The following is a 25612-nucleotide window of genomic DNA, read 5'->3' on the forward strand; positions in this document are numbered from 1 at the left end:
AAACTTGGAACAAGTGGCATTGACGTTCTGTGTGTTTCTGTTTCTTCCGGTTTGCGTTCACACACAAGGAGCAGATCTTTTTGTGGACAACGTAGGTTTTTTTTAATAGTTCTTGTGCTTGGAGACTGTGAGCAGCCACGCTCCTGTTACTTACACCAGGGATGTGCCGTTCGGTCTCCGTAGCTCTGTGGTGCTGCATGTCAGTGAGTGGTCTGATGTTCCCTGTGAGCTGAGGAGGAAGAGTCGCAGATCCTGCGTCAGCAAACCGAAGGAGAAGGGACAGACCCGTCACTGAGCTGCTAGCTGTTAGAGTGAGGCCGTATTAAAAATTCAAATTCAAATTTTATTTGTCACGTACACAGTACGATATGTAGTGAAATGCTTGGACAACTGCTCGTGACCTAAAGAAAACAAAAAAGGAAAAGGCTATGAATAAGATAGGAAATAAATATGAAAATTAAAAAGGGTAAATTTAACTAGGAAGGAATAAAATATAAATTAAGGTTAAAAATGAAATAACTGTACAACACAAATTAGAATGAAGGGTAAATTTAACTGGGAAAGAATAAGATAAAGATAAATATATAAATTAAAGTTGAAAATAAAATAACTGTACAACAAAATACACAATATAGAACTATATAAGAATGTATGAAGAAATCTAAATATAAATAAATATATACACAATAACAGCAGCTGTACAAGTATTAACCGGAAATGAAGAATATAGTGACCAGTGTTGTGCAAAACCAAAGTCCAGAAAGTCCAGTGTGTGTGTAAGAACTGTATGTGTGGGTCAGTACTGTGTGGTGGTGTGATTGAGAGACCGTATCGCCTGCGGGAAGAAGCTCCTCCTCAGTCTCTCTGTGTTGGTCTTCAGGGAGCGGAATCGCTTTCCTGACCTCAACAGAGAGAACAGTCTGTTGTTGGGATGGCTGAGGTCCTTCACGATCTTCCTGGCCTTGGTCCAGCACCGCCTGCTGTAGATTGAGTGCAGGTCAAGGTGCTCGGAGCGGATGGTGCGCTCAGCTGACCGCACAACCCTCTGTAGAGCTCGTCTGTCCTGCATGGTGCTGTTCCCGAACCAGGTTAAGATGTTTCCCGCCAGGATGCTCTCTATGGTGCACGAGTAAAAGTTCCTGAGCACCTTGGAGGCACCAGGAATAGTACATGCAAACTTCTGTGTGGAGTTTGCATGTTCTCCCCGTGTTTGCGTGGGTTCCCTCCGGGTACTCCGGCTTCCTCCCACCGTCCAAAGACATGCAGCTTGTGGGGATAGGTTGATTGGATAATCCAAATTGTCACTAGGTGTGAATGTGCGAATGAATGTGAGTGTGAATGGTTGTCTGTCCCTGTGTGTTGGCCCTGCGACAGACTGGTGACCTGTCCAGGGTGTACCCTGCCTCTCGCCCTATGACAGCTGGGATGGGCTCCAGCGCCCCCCGCGACCCTGAAAAGGATAAGCGGAAGCGAATGGATGGATGGGAAGTTTGAAATGTTTGAAGGTTGAAAGGGAAATGATTTTGTTTGAGTGCTAGAGCTCGAGGATTAACAGGAACACGTTTGCTTTTGACGAGATTAATCTTAAAGCCAGAGCAAAAAAACAACAAAAAAAAACGAACCTCTACAAAAGAGACACGATTGGTGGGATGCACATAGAAGAAGGTCATGTGCATAAAGAAACAGCTAAACCACTTCCCACAACCTCATTCAACACTGTTCAACACAACAAAGAGATAATTCCACTCAACACAATCAAATGCTTTCTCTGGTTTTAGCGAAACAACTAATTCAGACAGGACAGCAGTGTGTGAACACTGAAAACCAGATGAAGCCCTTTAATGAAGCAGTTTTGTTCCTGTGAGAGAAGTCCAGGAAGAACCATCTCAAAATGAGCTGCTAACACTTTAGCCACGATTATATATAGCAGGTACAGGAAGTAGGGTCTTTTTTCACAAGTAGTAGTAGCATATTTGTCTTTGTTCAAGTCGGTTCAATTGTATTTATATAGCATCAAATGACAACAACATTTGTCTCAAGGTGCTTTATGCTGTAAGGTAAAATCCCTACACTGTAACATCTAACTGGTTCCCAGAACATAGTAAACTAAGGTTGGACAACTTGTTCATTGCAAGTGCATAGTACTACAAATAACATGAATTTTCTGAGAGATATATTAATTGTTTACCCACTGAAGAAACTCTTCAAGTTCTACTAAATTAAGAAAACAATTGGTGCCAACTTTTTAAAATTTTGTTTACACACAAATTAAATGTGACTAAATCACATGTTTTTTCTTATATTTCCAGTACAAGACCTACTGTAAACCCTATAAGTATGATTCAAAAAGAATAATTAACAACACTTCCTGAAGTTAGAATCAGCCCAACTTCTATTTGAAATGCAAAGAAGTATATGAGCCAACATACCAGACACTGTTCTGCTGAACAACAAACTATTCCCACTATAGTAGATCGTTACAATTAATTATATTAATTGTGTATTTGCTTGTTAAACAATTTTAAACTTTAATAATCTCACAATGAAACTTACTCGGGCGCAGACCAGCTGAATTCAGAAAGTCACGTTTGTTTACAATCACATTGGGTTCAAAGGTGAAAGTGTATGCAATGTATAGGGCTGGGATTTCCAGGGATGGAAGGGGAATGGCTCCAAAACACACTACACACATCCACTCCTCACTCTCCACTTACAAGTCCTCTTCGACACCTCACTGCCAGACTCAGGAAACAGGAACGGGTCCAGGAGGACAAGGAAACGCAGTTAGAACAGACTAGTACTTCACACTGGACCCAGAGGCAAACCAGGCTGTACTGACAAGAGTTACTCAACAATCCAACCAAGAAGTCCACTGAACCACCATGTTAAATAGTGGCTCAGGCAATCAGGCAGATCTGTGGCAGGTGGATGATTAAACCAGGTGCGTGGGCCAAGGTTGTGGGTGGCTGACACTCTTCCTCATTGCTTTCGTTTTAGTCACCCACTGCTGTGCTTGGCCCTGGAGTGTCCTCAGGGAGAGAGGAAATTAGGACAGGAGGCTTAATGGAATGCCTCTGTCCTATCACCTCATCCATGAGGGCAAGGGTTACCCTAACCCAGCAGTGGGCTTCCCACTGACCCCCTCTCCTGAGTCTGGATACTTGCAATCCTAAAGGCAGAGGAAATCAAAAATGACAGCAGGCAAGTAAAAACACCACAACAACTCTTAGTAATTGCACATTTATCAACCTGTGTTCTTATGAATTATCTTCTTGATAACACACATACATACTTTGTTTGTTTGTTTGTTTTTAAGTTGTCCCATTACTTTCTGGCCTGCAAGGGGTTGACTTTCCCCTTCTCCAGAATTTTCCTGTCACACACAACAAATAAGATAAGAGTGGAAACCATGGCAACTATGTTAATCCCTAAATCCTATTTATTATAGAGCCGTTTAGGCTCTATAATAAATAGAGCTTTTCATTCTGATGATCTACAGAATAATTTGGGCAGCAAAGAAAATTTCACTGTCCAAAAACTTGCAGACTTCACTATAGACTGTGCAGTCAGTTTGTGGGATATTTGAATAAATGCAGAGCAAACTGTGGTTGTTTGTATTTACTTACACAAAATGAGATAAAAACAAAATAAAATGACCATTTCATCTGGTGCTATTGACATTTTCAGGCCATTTGTATGACCTCAGATGCCGTCTCTCAATCTAGTTCTTTGTTTTGTCTAAAAACAAAAACCAAATCAAAAATTTAGGAACTAGTTAATCATTTCGGTTATACTTATATCCACACCTGGGTGACTAATTTGTATGTTTTATATATAAAACTCCAAAAGTAACATAAAGAGAATCCAAACACTCGAGTAAAGCAGGTGACCTGTGAGTTGTAAGCTACCTAACCCTAAGTACAGTATAGGGTAAATGTACTTAGTTCAACCACGGAAAAGCAACATTTCCAGCTTACTACGTTTTTCCGATTTAAGACAAATCAAATAAATTGAGTTGAACAGCTTTTTGAATGAATAGTACTGGTAACTTACTTCAGTCTACTTAATATTTGTTAATTAAGCACAATATTAGATTTTACAGTGTACAATAATATTGAGAAAAACCCAACAATCATATGACCCCCTATGAGCAAGCACTTTGGTGACAGTGGGAAGGAAAAACTCCCTTTTAACAGGAAGAAACCTCCAACAGAACCAGGCTCAGGGAGGGGCGGGGCCATCTGCTGTGACCCAGCAGCGTACGTCTATTGCAGCATAACTAATGCTGGGCAGACACTGTGCGATTTTTTTTTTCAGTCGCGCGATTCAGCTCCTGCTCAAACTGTACGGTTGACTCGAAGGGGTTAGATGTTCATAGGTCACTTGTAGAATTTCTGTTATAACCTTCATTTTTATGGACGCACAGTGTGAGCACTCAGGTCGCATCAGAGCATCGGGTCGTATAGTGTGAGACCCTGCATCGTGACCTATGAACTTCTAACCCCTGCGAGTCAACCGTACAGTTTGAGCAGGAGCTGAATCGCGCGACTGAAAAAATCGCACAGTGTCTGCCCAGCATAAGCCCAGCATTAGGGAGGATTTGGGGGTCACCTGGTCCAGCCCTAACTATATGCTTTAGCAAAAAGGAAAGTTTGAAGCCTAATCTTAAAAGTAGAGATAGTGTCTGTCTCCTGATTCCAAACTGGAAGCTGGTTCCACAGAAGAGGGGCCTGGAGACGGGTTAATGTAGGAGGCAGGGAACCATGTTCCAGAGAGGAGGCAGTTATTATTAAATATTTAAAAAATAAATAAATATATATATATATATATATATATATATATATATATATATATATATATATATATATATATATATATATATATATATATATATATATATATATATATATATATATATATATATATATATATATATATATATATATATATATATATAACTAACTCAATAGGAAACCCATCAGGGCCTGGAGCCTCATGACTTTGCATGGATTTAATTCAAAGGAAAATGTGCTCTAGACTGAGAGGTGCATCAAGCCTATGAAGGAATATGAAGATTTTGAAGGAAAGTCATTCTGACAATGATTTAGACTGATAAAGAGAAGAGTAAACATTTCTACAAATATTTTAATAGCTACTGGTTTAAAAACGAGATTGCCAGAGGAATCAATACTTTGAAGGTTTCAGTTGGTGTGCTAAAAGCCTGCTTGGTTTCTCACCATAATCACAATAATAAACAGCACAGGAAGGCAATATCAGACCATCGAGCAGCTCTGACTGAAGGTTTTATCGTTGTTTCATTGACCTCTCTGATGGCTTTTTGACATTTCTTGAATCAACATCGTGAATTTGAGTTTAAAATTAACTGAGTTTGTTTTTGTGTCACGATGAACCGAGAAAGAAAGGATTCCCACCTAGATAAACTTTGACAGATTCCCGTGATACTGAATAAGATACTGAACTGTTACGGATTAAAAAAAATCAATTGGATTAAAGCAGTGAAGGGATTAAATTGACGATCCGAAAGATCAAGTGGATTGAATCTCCGTGGTAACGAGTTTAATTATCCCACGGGATATTATTGATCAATCTGTGATTTGCTGTGAATGTTTAATTTAAACATCTGACTGATTGCAGGGTGCTTGCGGAAATCGACCGCGATCATTAAAAACTGATCAATACTGCCCAGAGTACTGCTCGGTGATCTTTCGGTTATGGGTCAGCTGTGCAGAATATTGATCAGTGATCAGGGCTGTTCCGGATGTCCTGTGATGGCAGCTCTCTCTCTCTCTCTTTCTCTCTCACACACACACACACACACACACACACCGAGCCGCCTGCACGCGCCTCTCTGATCGCTCTCGTTGGTTTGTATCAGCTGATCGGAGCGGGTTCGGCTCTGGGTCCGGCTCCGGGTCGGGATCCCTGTACGGTTCCGATCTAATCCGGCTTCGTCTGGTTTGGGCTCTTTGTTCCGGAACTTTTCGGACTCTTCGGTGAGCTGTTAGCCGTTAGCCTCTCCTAGCTGCAGCGGATCGATTCTTTCCTCGGAACCTTCCACAGCACAGTTCCTGTTTCAACCCGAACCGTTCCCCGGCTGCCCGGCCCGGACTCTCGCTCTGCTCCGGGCCGACAGGCGGCTCGGTTCGGTTAGTGGAGCGGCTGAGCTAACAAGCTAACAGTTAGCCTGAGCTAGCTGCTAGTATGCCCGCGATGCTGGAGAGGAACCCAGAGGCTTCGGGCAAGAGGAGAGGCCGAGCCCCGGGAGGAGGGCCCGTCGGCGGAAAGAGTCTGTCCGGTAATGGACCCAGTACCAACAGCTGCTGGGAAGAAGGAAGTTCAGGCTCGAGCAGCGACGACGAGCATGGTGGGTAGCCTCGATCATCGCCGCCGCTGCTGAGACTAATCTGAGTACTGTACTGAGTACTGTGTGTGTGTGTGTGTGCGCGCAGGTGGAGGAGGGATGCGGGTCGGACCGCAGTACCAGGCCGTGGTTCCCGACTTTGACCCGGGTAAGATTGCGGCTGGCTCGGGAGCCTCGCAGCGGAGTAGTAGCCTCGAACAATACCAGCTGTAAAGTTCGCGGCGCTGGTTCCGGTCCCCGCGTGCCGGTTCCACCTCCACATGTGTGTCCGGCTCTGGTTCTGGGTTCGTTTGTGTTTCAGGAGCTTTTGTTTCCTTAGCAGAAGCAGCTCGATGCTCCTCCTCACAGTCAGAACATTCAACTTTAGTCACAAACTTCACACACCGACAATATTCAATAATCAGATAACAGTCATCAATAATCGCTGCAGAATCTGACCAGATTCCTGAAAACTGGTCACAGCAACAGCTCTGAGTTAAACTTCATGTTGATCCTCACAGTGATGCTGAGTCTGAACCCTTCTTCACACAACCACCTGAAAAGTCGTACAGGTGAGCAGCTCTGCCTGCACAGGTGTGGCTGGTGGCTCTGAAGGAGCTGCTCCATTTTCAAAGTTAGTTTATTGATAAACTTCTGATCAGCTCCAGCGTTCTACCAGCACCGTTACAGCATGAATCCCTCATCGAGTTATTGAATGTGATGTGAGAACCATTCTAATTAATTAATAATCTCATTAACGTGTGTGTGTGATTCCAGATGTAGCCCGGGCGGCTCATCTCCGGGAGAACCTGGGGATGTTGGTTTGGATCCCCAACAGCTGCCTGAATCAAACACAGTGTAAGAAATGGCTCATTGACCTGAGAACATGGTGCACTGATGAGAGTCTGATGGCGTTTTGTGGGTGTTTTTTTTTTTTTGTTTTTTTTTTCTCTGTTGCAGTGGACGAGTACATCGCCATCGCCAAAGAGAAGCATGGCTACAACATGGAGCAGGTAATTGTTCACAACTTGGTCACTTTTTTTTATTTTAATTCCTCTTGTGCCGCCATATTTAGACGTTGGTTCACGCTGCCATCCTCAGTCAGTAACAGGTGTACTTATGAACACAGTGTTATTTTGGAGGTTCAGTCGCTGCTAATCATGTGGTGCTGCCCCTTTCTCTCTCCTCTTTGGCTTCCTGCTCCTTCTCCACGTTGGACTGCAGTTGGTGAGGGGCTTGGAGAAAAAAACGTATAAATTACATCTTTAACAGGGCGCCTGCTTTAGCAGCGAACATGTGACTATCTGAGCATGTGCACAAACCGATGTCACACTCAGTGACCCGAGTGTCGGATCTGCTTTTCTTTGTTAATTCAAAGTGCTCTGCAGAACTTTGCTTCACTTTCAGGATGGTAAAATAAAGTTCAAGTTCTCTCAGGAATATCAGACAGGTGGACCTGAAGTTCCTGTGTTTTTAAACTCACTGCCTTCACGCCACTATCACATGTTCAGCTGTTAGAGGGCCTGAACACACAGGAAGTGCTCAGCGTTTGCAGGGACCGTATAGATCATCACACCAAATGTCCTTCAGTATTTACAATGTCCACATTTTACCTGTCTCACCTGTCACAGGCGCTGGGCATGCTCTTCTGGCACAAACACAACATCGAGAAGTCTCTAGCCGACCTGCCAAACTTCACTCCGTTCCCCGATGAGTGGACGGTGGAGGACCGCGTGTTGTTCGAGCAGGCCTTCAGCTTCCACGGGAAGAGCTTCCACCGCATTCAGCAGATGGTACCAGTGCTCCCAGTCCTAGTCTCTCTCTGCTCCCAGTGCTCCCAGTCATTTTCCCCCCTTTGACCAGTGCTCCCAGTCCTAGTATCTCTCTGTGACCAGTGCTCCCAGTCATTTTCCCCCCTTTGACCAGTGCTCTCAGTCGTAGTCTCCCTCTGTGACCAGTGCTCGCAGTCGTAGTCTCCCTCTGTGACCAGTGCTCGCAGTCGTAGTCTCCCTCTGTGACCAGTGCTCCCAGTTTGACCAGTAGCTCCTTGTTGTGTCTGTCTGTAGTTACCTGATAAGTCGATGCCCAGCCTGGTTCGGTTTTATTACTCTTGGAAGAAGAGTCGCAGTAAAACCAGCCTGATGGACCGCCAGACTCGGAAACACAAACGAGAGCGAGACGACAGGTGAGCAGATACCTGCGCAGGTGTGGGTGCTACCCGATTGGCCGATGAGTGTAAATATAAATGTCTGTTTCAGTGACGATGAAGTCGAGGACGGTAATGGAAATCCTCCGAGTGACTCTGAGTTGGACGTAAATAAAGAAGACAAGAAGGAGGTACAAAGTTCAGTGTTTACTTGTTTGTTTGTTTGTTTGTTTGCTTGTTTGTTTACCTGTTTGTTGCTGTTGTTTACCCGTGTGACTCTTTTCAGGTGAGCTCAGGTTCAGAGAGGTCAGAGGTGAAACCAGTTTCTGGTCTGAAGGTAAGAACACCTTAGCAACCCTCAGACCGTAGCCTGTATGTTCGTACCTGTCTGTTAGATGGGTGACGGCGGCTGCCTCTCTCTCTGTTCACCTGCAGACAGGTGGGAAGGCGTCCCAGCGGATGAAGAAGCGCCCCCCCAGAGGGATGTTTCTGAACCATCAGGACGTTGTTTCTCTGTCGTCCTCAACGCCTCAGGGACTCATCAGACAGCTCGACTCGCAGCTCGTCTCCATCAAGAGACAGGTGAGTCCATGGTCACAGAAACGCTAGAACGGGGAGGTGCAACCATCGCCAGAAATCTACAGAGGGACTGAAAATAGTCAGAGGGCTGGTCAGGTAATGGCGTTTATCGCCAATACAAACAAACCTAACCTAAACAAAAGGTCACCTGTACGAGCTGCAACAGGTAAACGGCTTCACGCCTGATCATCTGCACAGCGTGGATACCTGCACTCACCTTGATCACATTCCTGTTTCTGAGCCTCAGTCTCTGTTTCAGATTCAGACCATCAAACAGACCAACAGCGTGCTGAAGGAGAAACTCAGCTCGGGGCTGGACGAGTTCAGGCTGCCCGAGGTAACCGCGGCAACGCGATAACACAGCAACATGCCAGCGCAATACAGCAACATGCCAGCGCAATACAGCAACATGGCAGCGCAATACAGCAACGCAGTACAGTAACACATAACCGCAATATAGAAATACACAAATGCAGTTCAAAAACACACAAATGCAGTACAGCACAGTGAGTGTATCCTCACTGATTTTTCTCTGTGATTTCGACGATCGATTCAGATCACTTTATTCAAACTAATAAAGTCACTGAGCGCGCTCACTGAGCATCGAAATCACAGAGAAAATCAGTGAGGATACACTCACAGCAACTGAAAGAGCGCGCTCTTTCAGTTGCTGGTGTTCCTGGATGCTAATGTTTCTTTATGTTTCAGGTGAACCAGAAGTTCAATAACCGTTGGACCACAGAGGAGCAGCTGCTCGCCGTCCAAGGTAACACCTGAAACAAGTCACCTGACAGATGTTCTCATCTTTTTAAAGCATCTGTTTATCAGCGTCAGGGTTGATTGATCAGACATGTAAAATCATAACTGGATAACCTATCAAGGTGCGGACATGTGAACTCGAGCCTTCTATGAAGGCTGCTGTCAGACTTCTCAGTCAGTGATTGGTCGATGACTGTCTCCCTCCCGTCCAATCCTACACAGCCATCAGGAAGTATGGGCGGGACTTCCAAGCCATCTCAGATGTGATTGGTAACAAGTCGGTGGTGCAGGTGAAGAACTTCCTAGTAAACTACAGACGCAGGTTTAACCTGGACGAGGTGCTGCAGGAGTGGGAGGCGGAGCACGGCATGGAGGTGGGGGCAGGAGCGAGCGAGGACGACAGGATGGAGGAGAAGATGGAGGTGTGTCCCACTGAGGAGGATGAGGTCACCGCCAAGCAGACCAAGGAGGTGAGGACACAAATCCCAGCATGCTTGGCAGCACACATACCTGTCTGGGTCATGTGACCTCCGTTTTTTACGGTTCCCGTGTCAGCTCATGCTACTCATGTGACTGATTTTGGTCTCAGTGGATGTGATGATTTTAGAGGCATTAAGGAAGTTGTACTAATGACACTGCATGACTCCAATTACATACACCTGGCCACATCTGCACTCACCTGCTCAGGTGGGACAGTCTCACTGTGTTTTTCTTCTCCTACAGGATTCGTCCTCTCCACTGAATGCCAACAAGCCTTTGGCCTCCTGAGACCTTCTGGCCCTTCCTCTTTAGATTCAGGGCTCTGCCCCTCCAGTTTCAGGCCCCGCCCCACAGGCTTTATAATGTAATTTTTTTTATTGTATAATGTGTTTCTCTTTAATTTTCTCCGTTTTTAGATCAGGTGTGGGGTTTGTTTTATTAACCTGTCATTTACTGCTCGCTCTGGACCAATCAGACCCGTCAGTCCAAATGGGCGGAGCTTTTGTTCCTTATTTTCTGCTTTTCATGCTTTTTTTGGGTTGTTTTTTGTTTTTATTACTTCCTGTTTGGTGTGTTGGGGATAGGGTGTCAGACTGAAGCAGCCATGTTGGATGACCTTGTTCAGGAAGGAGGTGTGTCCTAACCTGATGGCATCTTTTTTGGGGTTTGTTTTTTTTTCTATTATTTTAGGACTTTTTAGAAAGACAATAAAACCAAAGTTGATCAGTAAAGTAATTTGTATGTTTTCTTCTTTGAGACCAAACTGAGTCCTCAGGTGATTTAAGAGAAGTGGCGCCCCCTGCTGTCTGTGTTTGTGTGCTACAGAGACAGACTGACCAGCTGTGTCTACTGATGGAAAATGAGCCAAATAGAAACGAGTCACCATAATAAGTCACAGCAGTCTCCTCAGACAGTGGAAACACTGAGGTTTCTTTTCATTATTATTGTAACAGCAGATCATAAAACATCTCAGGACGCAGAGTTAATTTTCATTAATCTGCAGCATCATAAATGAGTTTTCTAAAATAATCTCAGGATTTAAATCGGCGCGTGTGCCTGAGCCAGTCTGCTCTGCAGCTCAGTGGGGCAGACACAAACTCTATTTATCTGTAAATTAAATCAGAAACTACACTTTAATCATTTTCCTTTTCTTGGTTCAGGCTGCTGCTCTTAAAGCTCACATGGAAATTAAAATAAACACTGCAGCTTTTGTACTGCGTTGCTGTATTGCGGTTATGTGTTACTGTACTCACACTTTGCAAAACTCTGTGATGGGCCAGTTCTGGTCCCCGGGCCTTGTGTTCAATGTTCCCTCTAAGTGGCGCGTGTGCGCAATTGCGCACTGCTGGCACGGTCTCTGCGCACAGAAAATCTGTGTTGCGCACAAAAAAATAAATCTAACCTGAATTGAAATTAAAATTAATACGTTCACAATTCTGTTCTTCAGTGTGAGTCAGTGAGTGACTGGCTGCTCCCGTATGGGATCAGAACGATGCCACCTTATTCCATAGTCCAGCCAATGATGCGATTCACATTCGTATATACGCAGCTAATCAACGTGGTTGTCAGGCTATGACAGCGTCCTTATGTGCCGACACCGGTGTTTTAGCGAGCAAAGCGGCTGATGTGGAGTGAAGCCACGTTAATGACAACGTGTACAACCATTGGAGATGTGAGCAGGACAGACGGAACAATTGACAGAAAAGTGTGGACTTTATACCAGTTTTTAAATTGTGTTGATCGGCCACGTAAAACCAGAGTTATGATAAAAATATCTGCAATGTTTGGTTTTCTTCCTGAATACTGTCGTTGTTTATATTTACTGCGGGAGGAAACGGTAAAAATGGCGTTTTTATAAAAATTGCGACGTTTAGCACAAATCTTGTGTAGTTAGTGTGTAGTGTAGTCAATAGTTTTGTTGTGTGTGTCAGAACAATGAGGCGACTGCTGAATGTTACAGGTGTTACAGCAGTGATACATCTGCTGTTGTCAGGCCTGCAGGTATCAGGCTGTTGTTCTCCTTCATCCCATAGTGGACAGAAATTATTTTTTGGAGTGGCACAAATAATTTGTGTGGCATCAGATTTGATGCAGAACAGCTGATTGTTCTGTAAATCGTTTGAAATGTTTATTTTAAAAAGCGCCTTGGCTGCATTTTTAGGTAAACAGCTGCAAAAAACTTTGTTTGCATAACTCAGTTACTTTTTTGAAGAAGTAACTACAGTGGCTTGCAAAAGTATTCGGCCCCCTTGAACTTTCCCACATTTTGTCACATTACAGCCAAAATCAATTTTATTGGAATTCCACGTGAAAGACCAACACAAAGTGGTGCACACGTGAGAAGTGGAACAAAAATCATACATGATTCCAAACATTTTTTACAAATAAATAACTGCAAAGTGGAGTGTGCGTAATTATTCAGCCCCCTGAGTCAATACTTTGTAGAACCACCTTTTGCTGCAGTTACAGCTGCCAGTCTTTTAGGGTCTGTCTCTACCAGCTTTGCACATCTAGAGACTGAAATCTTTGTTCATTCTTCTTTGCAAAAAAACTCCAGCTCAGTCAGATTAGATGGACAGCGTTTGTGAACAGCAGTTTTCAGATCTTGCCACAGATTTTCGATTGGATTTAGATCTGGACTTTGACTGGGCCAGTCTAACACATGGATATGTTTTGTTTTAAACCATTCCATTGTTGCCCTGGCTTTATGTTTAGGGTTGTTGTCCTGCTGGAAGGTGAGCTCTGTCCCAGTCTCAAGTCTTTTGCAGACTCCAAGAGGTTTTCTTCCAAGACTGCCCTGTATTTGGCTCCATCCATCTTCCCATCAACTCTGACCAGCTTCCCTGTCCCTGCTGAAGAGAAGCACCCCCAGAGCATGATGCTGCCACCACCATATTTGACAGTGGGGATGGTGTGTTCAGAGTCATGTGCAGTGTTAGTTTTCTGCCACACATAGCGTTTTGCATTATGGCCAAAAAGTTCCATTTTGGTCTCATCTGACCAGAGCACCTTCTTCCACATGTTTGCTGTGTCCCCCACATGGCTTGTGGCAAACTGCAAATGGGACTTCTTATGGTTTGCTGTTAACAGTAGGGCTGCCACGATTCGTCGACTAGTCATGATTATGTCGACTATCAAAATCGTCGACGACTGATTTAACAGTCGACGTGTCGTTTGAAGCTTTGTAAGATCCCAAAAGATGCAGGAATAAGCAGTAGGTTTTAAGAGTGTAATAACGGACTGAAACAGAAGATGGTAGCACTGCATGTACAAGGATGCCAGCTGCCATTAAACCCCGAAGAAGAAGCTGTGTCCCAGAATTCATAGCGCGGCCCTGCTCAGTTTCCAACAATGGCGGCAGCTAGTTAGTTTTAATATTACTCTTATTATTCTTTCTGGGTCACAAAATAAACGTTTAACATATGTTCAGGCGAGAATGTAGCTGTGTAAACCTCAAATACCTGCTCAGTTTATCAAGACACCACATATTTTCAAAAGCGCTCCGACCTTTTCAGAGACGTCTGTTACCCACTAGCTTGATAGCGAGCCGGGGCAAGGCTCACTAGAGCCGTGAGAACACCGGACTCCCGGCTAATCGTTTTCAAACCCACCGCAGTCTTTCACTACTCAGGTTAAACATGATATATAAGATAAGATAAGATAAAACTTTATTAATCCCTCGGGTGGGTTCCTCTGGGAAATTCGGTTTCCAAAAGCACAGCACCGACAGAAGTTACAGAGTTACAGAATATTATATATATATATATACACACACATATATAAATACAGAGACAAATATAAATAAAATATATGAAGGGGATAAATAGAATAAATAGGAATAAAAATAAAAATACAAGTGAATTGCACATTTCAAGTATTGAGGTCTATTGCACCATTGACTATTAACAAAAGTATTGCACTAAAGGTATTGCACAGTGAAGTGAAGAGGCACTACAGCTTAGTTGTTCCCCCCTCCTTTGTCCTCCTGTTTCCCCTCCCTCTCCCCTCCAGAGAGGAGTTAAACAGTTTGATGGCGTGTGGGACAAAGGAGTTTTTAAGTCTGTTAGTTCTTGTCTTGGGGAGAAGCAACCTGTCACTGAACAGACTCTTCTGGTTGTTAATGGCCGTGTGCAGAGGATGCCTGGCATTGTTCATAATGTCCAGCAGTTTTTTTAGTGTCCTTTTCTCTGCCACTGTCACCAGAGTGTCCAGGTTCATGCCGACCACAGAGCTAGCCTTCCTGATCAGTTTCTCCAGCCTGGATGAGTCCCTCTTTGCTGTGCTGCTCCCCCAGCACACCACAGCATAGAAAAGTACTCCAGCAACCACTGACTGGTAAAACATCCTCAGGAGCTTCCTGCAGATGTTAAAAGACCTCAGCCTCCTGAGAAAGTACAGTCGGCTTTGGGATTTTTTATACAGGTGCTCTGTGTTGCATGACCAGTCCAGTTTATTGTCCACCCACAGCCCGAGGTACTTGTACTTGTTGACCACCTCCACCTCCTCCCCCTCTATCTGAACCGGCAGTGGACCTTCTCTGGACCTCCCGAAGTCCACAACCAGTTCCTTAGTCTTTGAGGTGTTGAGTTGCAGGTGGTTTGTGTGACTCCATGCGACAAAGTTCCTCACCAGACTTCTGTACTCCTCTTCCTGATCATCCCAGATACACCCCATGATGGCTGTGTCATGTGCAAACTTCTGAATATGGCATAATTCAGAGTTGTAGCAGAAGTCAGAGGTGTACAGGGTGAAGAGAAGAGGGGACAGCACAGTTCCCTGTGGTGCTCCTGTGCTGCTGACCACAGTGTCCGACGTGATGTCCTTCAGCCTGACGTACTGTGGCCTGTCGGTGAGGTAGTCGGAGATCCAAGCCACCAGGCAGGGGTCCACCTCCATCCTGTTCAGTTTTTCCTGAAGCATACAGGGCCGGATGGTATTAAAGGCACTGGAAAAGTCAAGAAACAGGATCCTGACCGTGCCTTTTCCCCCATCCAGGTGTGAGTGGGCTCTGTGTAGGAGGTACAGGATGGCATCCTCCACTCCGACACCCGCCTTGTATGCAAACTGTAGTGGGTCCTGGGCATGTTGTACCTGTGGTCGGAGGAGGTTGAGGAAGAGCCGCTCTAGAGTCTTCATAAGATGTGACGTCAGTGCCACCGGTCGGAAGTCATTCAGCTCATTGGGCCGGTTCCTTTTGGGGACCGGGACGATGCAGGATGTCTTCCATAGGGCGGGCACTCTCCCCAGTCGCAGACTGAGGTTGAAGACTCGTTGTAGCGGCTCCCCAAGTTCAGCAGCACATGCCTTTAGCATCCTAGGACACACCTTGTCTGGGCCTGCTGCCTTTCTGGGGCGAAGCTTCCTCAGTTGTCTCCTGACCTGATCCACTGTGACACGGGGAGATGTTTGGGAGGAGGGGGGTGGAGAAGATGTCTTGCTGCTGAGAGAGGGATTGGAGGAGGGGGGTGTCTTAGTGTCAGGAAGGGGGGGAAGCGAGGGAGGTAGGAGAGTGGGGAGAGGACTCTGTAGTAAAGGTGAGGGTGGGGGGGTTGTGGGCTGGTCAAACCTGTTGAAGAAGTTGTTGAGTTCGTTTGCCTTCTCCACAGTCCCCCCCCACTGTGCTTTTCTTGGTGTTGTGGCCTGTGATGGTTTTCACACCATTCCAGACCTCCCTCATATTGTTCCTCTCCAACTTCTGCTCCACCTTCCTCCTGTAGGTGTCCTTTGCTTCCCTCAGGCAGCGTTTCACCTCCTGCTGTGCTGCTTTCATCTCCTCCTTCACTTTGCTCCTGAAAGCCTTCTTCTTCATGTTGAGGACAGCTTTGACTTCCTGTGTTACCCACGGTTTGTTATTAGGATAACACCGTACCGTCTTAGCAGGGGCGACCGTGTCCACACAAAAGTTGAGGTAGTCTGTAAGACTATGTCTTCACCATGTGGGCTCAGAAGCACATCCCAGTCTGTGGTGTCATAGCAGTCTCTGAGAGCATCCTCCTTTTCTGGGGTCCATCTCCGGATGGAGCGCGTTGTGACAGGCTGCCTTTGGACGAGGGGTGTGTATTGTGGCTGTAGGTAAACCAGGTTGTGGTCTGACTTCCCTAGTGGGGGGTGGCTCTGTATGCATCTCTCACATTGGCATACAGTAGGTCAATTGTCCTGTTGCTCCTTGTGGGACAATTCACAAACTGGTGAAAAGCAGCCAGAGTAGAATCCAGTGTGGCATGATTAAAGTCTCCAGATATAATAATGAAAGCCTCGGGGTTTAAGTCACTTAGATAACTTAAAATGTTATTGTTTGTCTTTTTTCAGTGTTTTATTTGTTCCTGAGTAAATCGGTTTGGCTGAGGTTAAAGTTATAGCTTTTACACAGCTGAATAAACGTCAAGCAGACAGCTGATTATCAGAAGTGTGAGATGCTCCAGAATTTACTCCGGTGTCCTGTTATATTTTAGATAGCAAGGAGTTTATTAAACTTCACCAAAACAATCTGCATTTCATTAAAATTTAATAAACTATCATCTTGTCTTTATTTTTAGTTAGCACATACCTTAAACACTTAAAGCTGTAAGCTAATGATAGCTATATAAGAGCAGATGCTGCTGGTGCAATAAGCTGTAGTTTTACGTCCAATGGATGATGATCTGATTAGTCGACTAATCGCAAAAATAATCGGTGACTAGTCGACTATCAAAATAATCGTTTGTGGCAGCCCTAGTTAACAATGGCTTTCTTCTTGCCACTCTTCCATAAAGGCCAAATTTGTGCAGTGCACGACTAATAGTTGTCCTATGGACAGATTCCCCCACCTGAGCTGTAGATCTCTACAGCTCGTCCAGAGTCACCATGGGCCTCTTGGCTGCATTTCTGATCAGCGTTCTCCTTGTTCGGCCTGTGAGTTTAGGTGGACGGCCTTGTCTTGGTAGGTTTACAGTTGTGCCATACTCCTTCCATTTCTGAATGATGGCTTGAACAGTGCTCCGTGGGATGTTCAAGGCTTGGGAAATCTTATTGTAGCCTAAGCATGCTTTAAATTTTTCAATAACTTTATCCCTGACCTGTCTGGTGTGTTCTTTGGACTTCATGGTGTTGTTCCTCCTAGAGCAGGGTGATATGACCAAAAATATTTATCACAATATATATTTGAAAATTTGCGATAACGATATAATTGACACTAGACAAAATACTTTACAACTCCACAACTTTATTAGTGCAAAAAACCCCATCAATGTATTTTCACTTAAACAAGCAGCTGTTTTTTATGTGCATTAAAGTTATATAAAAATGTAACAGTGCAAATTCCTTGCTGACAGTTTAACCAAAAGGCATTTCCAGTGGAAACTGGCCGACATATCCTCAGCATAACCATGTATACTGTGTGAATTTTCTGAAGAAACTGCAGTGTAAATGCTTGAATCTGAATGTATGCACTGAAATGAATTAATGACTGAATATTAAGCTAAAAATGTTGAATTCAATTCAATTCAATTCAATTTTATTTATATAGCGCCAAATCACAACAAAAGTCGCCTCAAGGCGCTTCATAGATACAGAGAAAAACCCAACAATCATATGACCCCCTATGAGCAAGCACTTTGGCGACAGTGGGAAGGAAAAACTCCCTTTTAACAGGAAGAAACCTCCGGCAGAACCAGGCTCAGGGAGGGGCGGCCATCTGCTGCGACCGGTTGGGGTGAGAGAAGGAAGACAGGATAAAGACATGCTGTGGAAGAGAGACAGAGGTTAATAACAGATATGATTCAATGCAGAGAGGTCTATTAATACATAGTGAGTGAGAAAGGTGACTGGAAAGGAAAAACTCAATGCATCATGGGAATCCCCCGGCAGCCTACATCTATTGCAGCATAACAAAGGGAGGATTCAGGGTCACCTGGTCCAGCCCTAACTATATGCTTTAGAAAAAAGGAAAGTTTTAAGCCTAATCTTAAAAGTAGAGATAGTGTCTGTCTCCCGAATCCAAACTGGAAGCTGGTTCCACAGAAGAGGGGCCTGAAAACTGAAGGCTCTCCCTCCCATTCTACTTTTAAATACTCTAGGAACAACAAGTAGGCCTGCAGAGCGAGAGCGGAGCGCTCTAATAGGGTGATATGGTACTACAAGGTCATTAAGATAAGATGGGGCCTGATTATTTAAGACCTTGTATGTGAGGAGCAGGATTTTGAATTCAATTCTGGATTTAACAGGAAGCCAATGAAGGGAAGCCAAAACAGGAGAAATATGCTCTCTCTTTCTAGTCCCTGTCAGGACTCTTGCTGCAGCATTTTGGATTAGCTGAAGGCTTTTCAGTGAGTTTTTTGGACATCCTGATAATAATGAATTACAGTAGTCCAGCCTGGAAGTAATAAATGCATGAACTAGTTTTTCAGCGTCACTCTGAGACAGGATATTTCTAATTTTAGAGATGTTGCGCAAATGGAAGAAAGCAGTCTTACATATTTGTTTAATATGTGCGTTGAAGGACATGTCCTGGTCAAAAATGACTCCAAGGTTCCTCACCGCGTTACTGGAGGCCAAGGTAATGCCATCCAGAGTAAGAATCTGATTAGATACCATATTTCTAAGATTTTCAGGGCCGAGTACAATAACCTCAGTTTTATCTGAATTAAGAAGCAGAAAGTTAGCGGCCATCCAGGTCTTTATGTCTTTAAGACATTCCTGCAGTTTAACTAATTGGTGTGTGTTATCTGGCTTCATGGACAGATAGAGCTGGGTGTCATCTGCATAGCAGTGAAAATGTATGCTATGTCTTCTAATGATACTGCCTAAGGGAAGCATGTATAATGTAAACAGAATTGGTCCTAGCACTGAACCCTGTGGAACTCCATAATTAACCTCAGTGTGTGAAGAGGACTCTCCATTTACATGCACGAATTGGAGTCTATTAGATAGATATGATACAAACCACTGCAGCGCAGTACTTGTAATACCTACAGCATGTTCTAATCGCTCTAATAGGATATTATGATCAACAGTATCGAACGCTGCACTGAGGTCTAGCAGGACAAGCACAGAGATGAGTCCACTGTCAGAGGCCATAAGAAGATCATTTGTAACCTTCACTAAAGCTGTTTCTGTGCTGTGCTGAGCTCTGAAACCTGACTGAAACTCTTCAAATAAACCATTCCTCTGCAGATGATCTGTTAGCTGTTTGACAACTGAATGAGCTGGAAAATACAGAGTACCTGGAAACAAAAGTGCAGAACTTTTGAAAGTTGATGTTCACAAAGAAGAAGTTGGAAAATAGCTGAAAATGTTTAAAATGTAAATTAGAAAAACCTAAGAAATGAGAAAAGGAAATTTATCTGAATGAATATTAAAATGTCATATTCTTTGAATCACTGAATGACTAAAATGTGGTCCCTCCACTTGGATCCACACAGTTTTATAGGTTTACATCTTTGAGCTTTGAAAGACACGGTGTTGGAAAGAGAACAACGATGGCAACGTTTTGAGGGTAAAATGATGGCTGTAGAGCAAACTCTGTGGACACAGCAGCAGTTGAAAGAGAAGTGTTTAAGATGAATCTTGGCAGAGTGAGAGAGAGAGCTCGTTAAGCAGGCAGGTGTGAGCCTAGTTGCTATAGTGACTGCACCCAATGGCTCCATACACACGCACACAGACATGCACCTCACTCTGCTGTTTAAAATGAACAGAAAACTCTGCCCAAAACAAATCGTTCCCAAATGAAAAGTACAAGTCGTATTGACAAAATTATTTCACGGTGTGCACCAGCAATGTCCAGTCTACCAAATTCTCAGTTTTCATGCTTGTGGAGTTCGGGGCGATCGTGGCTCAAGAGTTGGGAGTTTGCCTGGTAATCGGAAGGTTGCCGGTTCGAGCCCCAGCTCGGACAGTCTCGGTCGTTGTGTCCTTGGGCAAGACACTTCACCTACCACCTACTGGTGTGGGCCAGAAGGGCCGATGGCGCGATATGGCAGCCTCGCTTCTGTCAGTCTGCCCCAGGGCGGCTGTGGCTACAACTGTAGCTGCCTCCACCAGTGTGTGAATGGGTGGATGACTGGGTGTGTAAAGCGCCTTGGGGTCCCTAGGGGGGAAGAGTAAAAGTGCTATACAAATACAGGCCATTTACCATTTATTATATGGACGTGGTGACAGTGTAAAGACAGCCTGTGCTTCTGATTTTCAGACAAAGTTTCTGAGCCCTTTTAACATTAGAGTCTATGGAAGAGTTGGAGGGAGAAGGCTGTGCATTGGTGACATTTATGAAAGAACCATAACACCTATTACAATAATAAACACATTGGATGAAAGAAGACAGCGATGGCTACGTTTTGAGGGTAAAATCATACCTGTAGAGCAAACGCTGCAGACACAGCAGCAGTTTTAAGAAAAGATTTTACGATTAATTCCCCCCTCCTCTCACTCTAGCAGTTGAGCTGTCTCACTCTAGCCCCAACATTCCGTCCCATACACACCCATTATAAACTCTGAAACGGCTGAAAAAAAGCATGAAACTTAAACTGGAACTGAAGAAAAAGTATAATAGATATTGAAAAGATAAATACAAGTTGAATAGTCTTGGCTTCGTTTTAAAGTTTGAATGGAGGCCCCACGTCAATGTATGTGGAAGTAGATACAGTTTAAAGAGGAGTAAGTTGAATGAAAATTTAAAGGGTCTCTCCATTGAAATACATGGGAAATTTTTGTTGAAAAAAGTTGAATAACTTTAAAAATATAAATGAGAAAAATACAAGCACACATGTCCAAAAGAAGAGGAATCTAACGGTGTTTGAATGGTTTTTCTAAGTTGAACGGTTTTGAAGGAGATAGTCCAAAAAATATACGGAATGTGAAAAAATAATAATAAAGAATAGAAGAACAATACTGTGAATGCTTTTCAAGCATTCACACTAAATAGCCACAAAACTTAAAGAGGTTACACACACACAATACGGTAATATTATGTTGAAGCACAGTACGTATCACTCCGCGAGGCTCCTGCCTACGATAGCCGTAATGCTCCGACAATCCATCAAGTGGTGCGGCTTCGTAGCTTAGCAAAGTCGTACTAAAGCATTTGACAGATTTTCGAGCGCCGTGTACATAAAATCGTTTCGAGGTCAGTAAACACAACCAGAGTTCATACATAAGGCACACGGGATTATAAGGGGCACTGTCGACTTTCAGAAAAATCAAAGGATTGATTTTAAGTTTGCCGTATTTTCCAAACAACACGGTAATAACGACGGCCCGCTAGCATGCTCTACCAAAAATAGTGCTTTGTTGTGTATCTGACGGACGAAAGCTAAACCAGTTCCACACCACTGAAGTTGCAGCACTTTTACAAACCAGGTGCACTCTATTTAGTCATTAGCACTCATCAGGCAATGTCTATGGGCAACTGACTGCACTCAGACCAAAGGGGGCTGAATAATTATGCACACCCCACTTTGCAGTTATTTATTAGTAAAAAATGTTTGGAATCATGTATGATTTTCATTCCACTTCTCACGTGTACACCACGTTGTGTTGGTCGTTCACGTGGAATTCCAATGAAATTGATTCATGTTTGTGGCTGTAATGTGACAAAATGTGGGAAAGTTCAAGGGGGCCGAATACTTTTGCAAGCCACTGTATGTAATTAATTGCTGTCCTACCATGGAAGCACAGCATGAGTAGAGGTCTCTTTTTTTCCTCTTGTACTTTCCCATTGTAGTGTACATTTCGGTAACGCTACCGCTCTCCGACTTGTATTCCCATGTAATGTCTGTGTTGTGTGTGTAAGGCCGGGGGGGGGGGGGGGGTCCCATTTCACTGCAGGGCAACCTGCATGTGACGAATAAAGCTTTGATTGATTGATTGAATTGCCAGCAGTATTGGTCATTATTTACTGTATTTGGCAGACAGAGAGTTACAGACTCTCTCCCAGACCTCAGACTCATAATACAAGTCAGAGCTTTATAGAAGAAGAAAAAAGAAGAAAAAATAAAGTTGTGTTTTTAAAATTAGAGTTCAAGTTATTTTTACTTCCAATAGTGTTAGCATGCTACAGGTCATGAACAAGATTTTTTATTTTTATTTTCATTGTAAGTGGGCTAAAGCAGTTAATTAAAAGTAGTGTAACATAAATATAAATGCTGTATTTTGATTATTTTTAAACCATGTAACTTGGATGGATTTGATGCTGGCGTGACCACAGTGCACATGTCTGCTGTTGCTCACAGTGGTCCAAGGGACGCTCAGGGAGTTTGTGTGCTCGCTCAGACACGTGAAACATTAGAGGAAACATTGCTTGTGTTTGACACCAAACCTCAGTTAATTATTTCACCATTGTTGAAGAAAACTGTCTGAGGCGGGATGGATCCATGCTTTCAAACTCTGACCTTACCATCTGAATGTCGCAGCAGAAATTGAGACTCATCAGACCAGAAAAGGTTTTTCCATCTTCTGAGCCAGCGTTGTAGTTTCTGTCAAACTGCAGAAGGACCAAAGAGCTTCAACACCAAAGCAGAAGAACTGATTTATGACAACCAACCAGATGAGGAAAATGACCATCAGACAGCAGGACAAGGCTCATCTTAGATATCCTTTAAAGACACCTTATAATAAAGATATATGGTATATGGTAAATGGTAAATGGCCAGAACTAAATCATCCATACGTTTGGAAACATGTTATTTTGGACTGGAAAATAAAAGCTTCTTGATTTAATTTGAAGCTTTATTTGAAATTTTACTTTTCTATTCGCACATTACTTTTGGTCTAAATACTATCACTTTAATTTATATCACCCGATATTTTATTTCATTTTATTCTGACAGTCCAAGTGAGTAATGTTAAAAATACATGAGAGTCTTTTCAAATTCATATGTCTCCTGGGTCATTATTTTAATTTGCTGTGGGGCGATATTCACAGGTGGGCAGACCTGAGCAGGAGAGGTCCTGGAGCCTAGAATAGGAGCTATGTCCACAGGAAGGACAGATGAGAGTTACTGACAGAATCGCTGAATAATCAACTAATCAAAGAAGGATTGGCAGATCAGTCGACCACCAAAATAATCTTTAGTTGCAGTCTCACTATAATTAGAATTAGTAGATGCAATCAATAAGTAGAATTCATAAAACAGAATCTGTAAATATAGCATGTAAAATACAAAATGTGAAATAGAATCGGTAAAATCAGTAAGACGTTTTGACTCTAATATTTTCCAGCACTGACTGCTGACAGTTCAACAGCTTAATAAGAGATCTTTTTTAAGCCATACAGCAGGAGCTGTGAAGAACAGACAAACTGTGGAGACGATTTTCTTTCAGTGGAAACAGTTTGAATGATTTTCCAAAACTGGCTTTACTCTAAAAACACACATTTGTACGCGTGTGTACAAATATGAACAGTATTAACAGAAAAATATATAAATGAAATGAAATGGGGGGTGGGGCTGTGTTATCGGTGCATGTGTGAGTTCAGGGTGGTTGTGGCCTTTGTGAAGAAAATGTTCTTGAGTCTGTGGGTCTTTGTGCTGATGCACCTGCAGCGCTTCCCTGAGGGAAGCAGGCTGAACAGGTTAAAACCAGGGTGGGAGCTGTCCTTGATGATGTTTGTTGCTCTGCTGAGGCAGCGGGAGGTGTTTCAAAGCAGGTGAAGAAGCCGTTTATTTCCTCTGCCAGCTGCACACTCAGGTTTTCTGCTTTCACAGTGTAGCCGCTGTGGTGTATTGTCTTGTATGCCCTGCCACACCTCCCGTGTGTTGTTGCTGGACAGCTGGGACTCGATGTTTATTTTGTGGTCTGTCTCGGCTTTTTAAATTCCCCTTTTCAGGTCAGCTCGAGCAGCCCTGTACAGAGCTCTGTCGCCTGACCTGAAGGTGGCGTCATGGACTTTGAGGAGTGATCGGACCTCGCTGGTCATCCAGGGTTTTGGGTTTGTGATATATATGTATTAATGTAATAATAAATAATGTTACCAAATGATAATACAAACTTTACTTCAGTTTCTATTTCTACTCTAATAAATGTACTCAACTTGAATCAGTCTTTGAACATGAGCAGAGAAAAAGAAGGAAAATAAAAATATGTTTCTATTTCCTGTTGCCTCCATTGTGGAGGGAGACTTTGCCTCTAAACAGCAAATGTGTACAGTCAGGGGTTAAAGTGGATTCAGCAGGTGGGGAACTTAAAATCAGCTGTTTTGTCTCAGTGTGGGGAAAATAATCAAACTCACAATCATTTCTATTCCAGCAGATTGTCTTAGTGTGCAGGCTGTGATCAGCTGACCTGCTGCTCTTTCTGGATGTACATACCTGGATTTAGCCAGATGTGAGCAGATGTTTCATCAGTTGGCCATCCTCTACACTGACAGTCTGCTGTTCATGCTGTCTTTGTATTAGACAGCCACTGTGCACCAGTCACACACTGTTCTTTACTTTAAACCATCACAGTACAAATTAACCTGTTTATCCTGCAGAGGATTTTCATGCAGCCTTTAAATAACTGTCTGCCTCAGTTTGATTAGCAGCAGGTTTCACAATGTGAAAAACATAATGTCACATGTATGGATTTAAAAACACGATGATTTACATGTCAGCTGGACCTTTAGCTGCAACACACTGCGAGACAAACTGCACACAAACAGTTTGTGTGTTTGCTGATGTTTATTGAGCTCATAGAAACACTGCATTTCAAATTACCTGACACTTAAAAACGTTACTCCCTTTATGCTCGCTCCTCTTCTGTAGAGCTAGCGAGATGCTGAAGTACCGGCACCTGCACTCACCTGCCCAGGTTATCTCTGAGTATAAACTATAGATGAACCTAAAATAATGAGTCTCTTTTCTGAAAATGTAAGAAGAACAAAGTACAAATATTTGTTTAAAAATGTAGGGAGTTAAAGTAAAAAGGGTTAGAAAAATAAATAGGCTGCTCAAGTAAAGTACAGATGCCTGAAAATTTTACAGGCATCTGTAATCAGAGCATCAGTAATGAGTGCTTACAGAGGAAACAAGTTTGGACTTTCTGGTAAATTAAATGATTATGTTGTTCATAATCGTAAAAATGCAAAGGTCAAAGCCCACATCAGTGGAAGCAAGAATGAGCTGAAAACACTAAACTGAAATTATCTGACTTAATGAACTAAAACATGCTCCTGCCCTGCCCTTTCGTACCTGTTAACATCTCAGCGCCACTGTGAGCTTCTCGTTCACCCCGACAGGCCTGATAAACAAATAAAGAAAACTGTACGTGGCGGAAGCAGCGCCCCCTGCGGCCCGCCGCCGCCCTGCAGGCTCCGGGCAGCTGGGGGATTTCCTGGG

The 25612-nt window shown here is 43.6% G+C and overlaps 1 protein-coding gene across 3 annotated transcripts; it reads left to right on the top strand.

Annotated features, from left to right (window-relative positions):
- The first annotated feature begins 5834 nt into the window (after nucleotides 1-5834).
- rcor1 (REST corepressor 1) lies at nucleotides 5835-11044 on the top strand. 3 transcript variants are annotated; one of them, XM_085342458.1, is made up of 14 exons: nucleotides 5835-6385; nucleotides 6471-6530; nucleotides 6883-6933; nucleotides 7139-7219; nucleotides 7322-7374; nucleotides 7993-8154; nucleotides 8428-8546; nucleotides 8620-8698; nucleotides 8794-8844; nucleotides 8943-9089; nucleotides 9346-9423; nucleotides 9795-9852; nucleotides 10068-10315; nucleotides 10569-11044. In XM_085342458.1, exons 1-14 carry the CDS (start codon nucleotides 6223-6225, stop codon nucleotides 10611-10613), a joined length of 1395 nt encoding a protein of 464 aa, XP_085198584.1. In that variant the 5' UTR covers nucleotides 5835-6222; the 3' UTR covers nucleotides 10614-11044. The 3 variants fall into 3 exon arrangements, with proteins under 3 accessions (XP_085198584.1, XP_085198585.1, XP_085198587.1); XM_085342459.1 differs by lacking the exon at nucleotides 6883-6933; XM_085342461.1 differs by lacking the exons at nucleotides 5835-6385; nucleotides 6471-6530 and having other exon boundaries at nucleotides 6537-6933.
- The last annotated feature ends 14568 nt before the right edge of the window (nucleotides 11045-25612 follow it).

This window comes from Diplotaxodon limnothrissa, linkage group LG19, assembly GCF_057381915.1.
Source record: "Diplotaxodon limnothrissa isolate DT_005_m linkage group LG19, D_limnothrissa_male_GT1.1, whole genome shotgun sequence".
In the NCBI taxonomy this organism is placed as follows: Eukaryota; Metazoa; Chordata; class Actinopteri; order Cichliformes; family Cichlidae; genus Diplotaxodon; species Diplotaxodon limnothrissa.

Excerpts from the sequence above, each read along its gene's own strand:
- rcor1 (XM_085342458.1), top strand. The coding sequence starts at position 6,223 with ATGCCCGCGATGCTGGAGAGGAACCCAGAGGCTTCGGGCAAGAGGAGA. Across the intron at positions 6,386-6,470 it reads GAGCAGCGACGACGAGCATG|GTGGAGGAGGGATGCGGGTC; the intron begins GTGGGTAGCCTC and ends GTGTGCGCGCAG. Across the intron at positions 8,547-8,619 it reads AAACGAGAGCGAGACGACAG|TGACGATGAAGTCGAGGACG; the intron begins GTGAGCAGATAC and ends TGTCTGTTTCAG.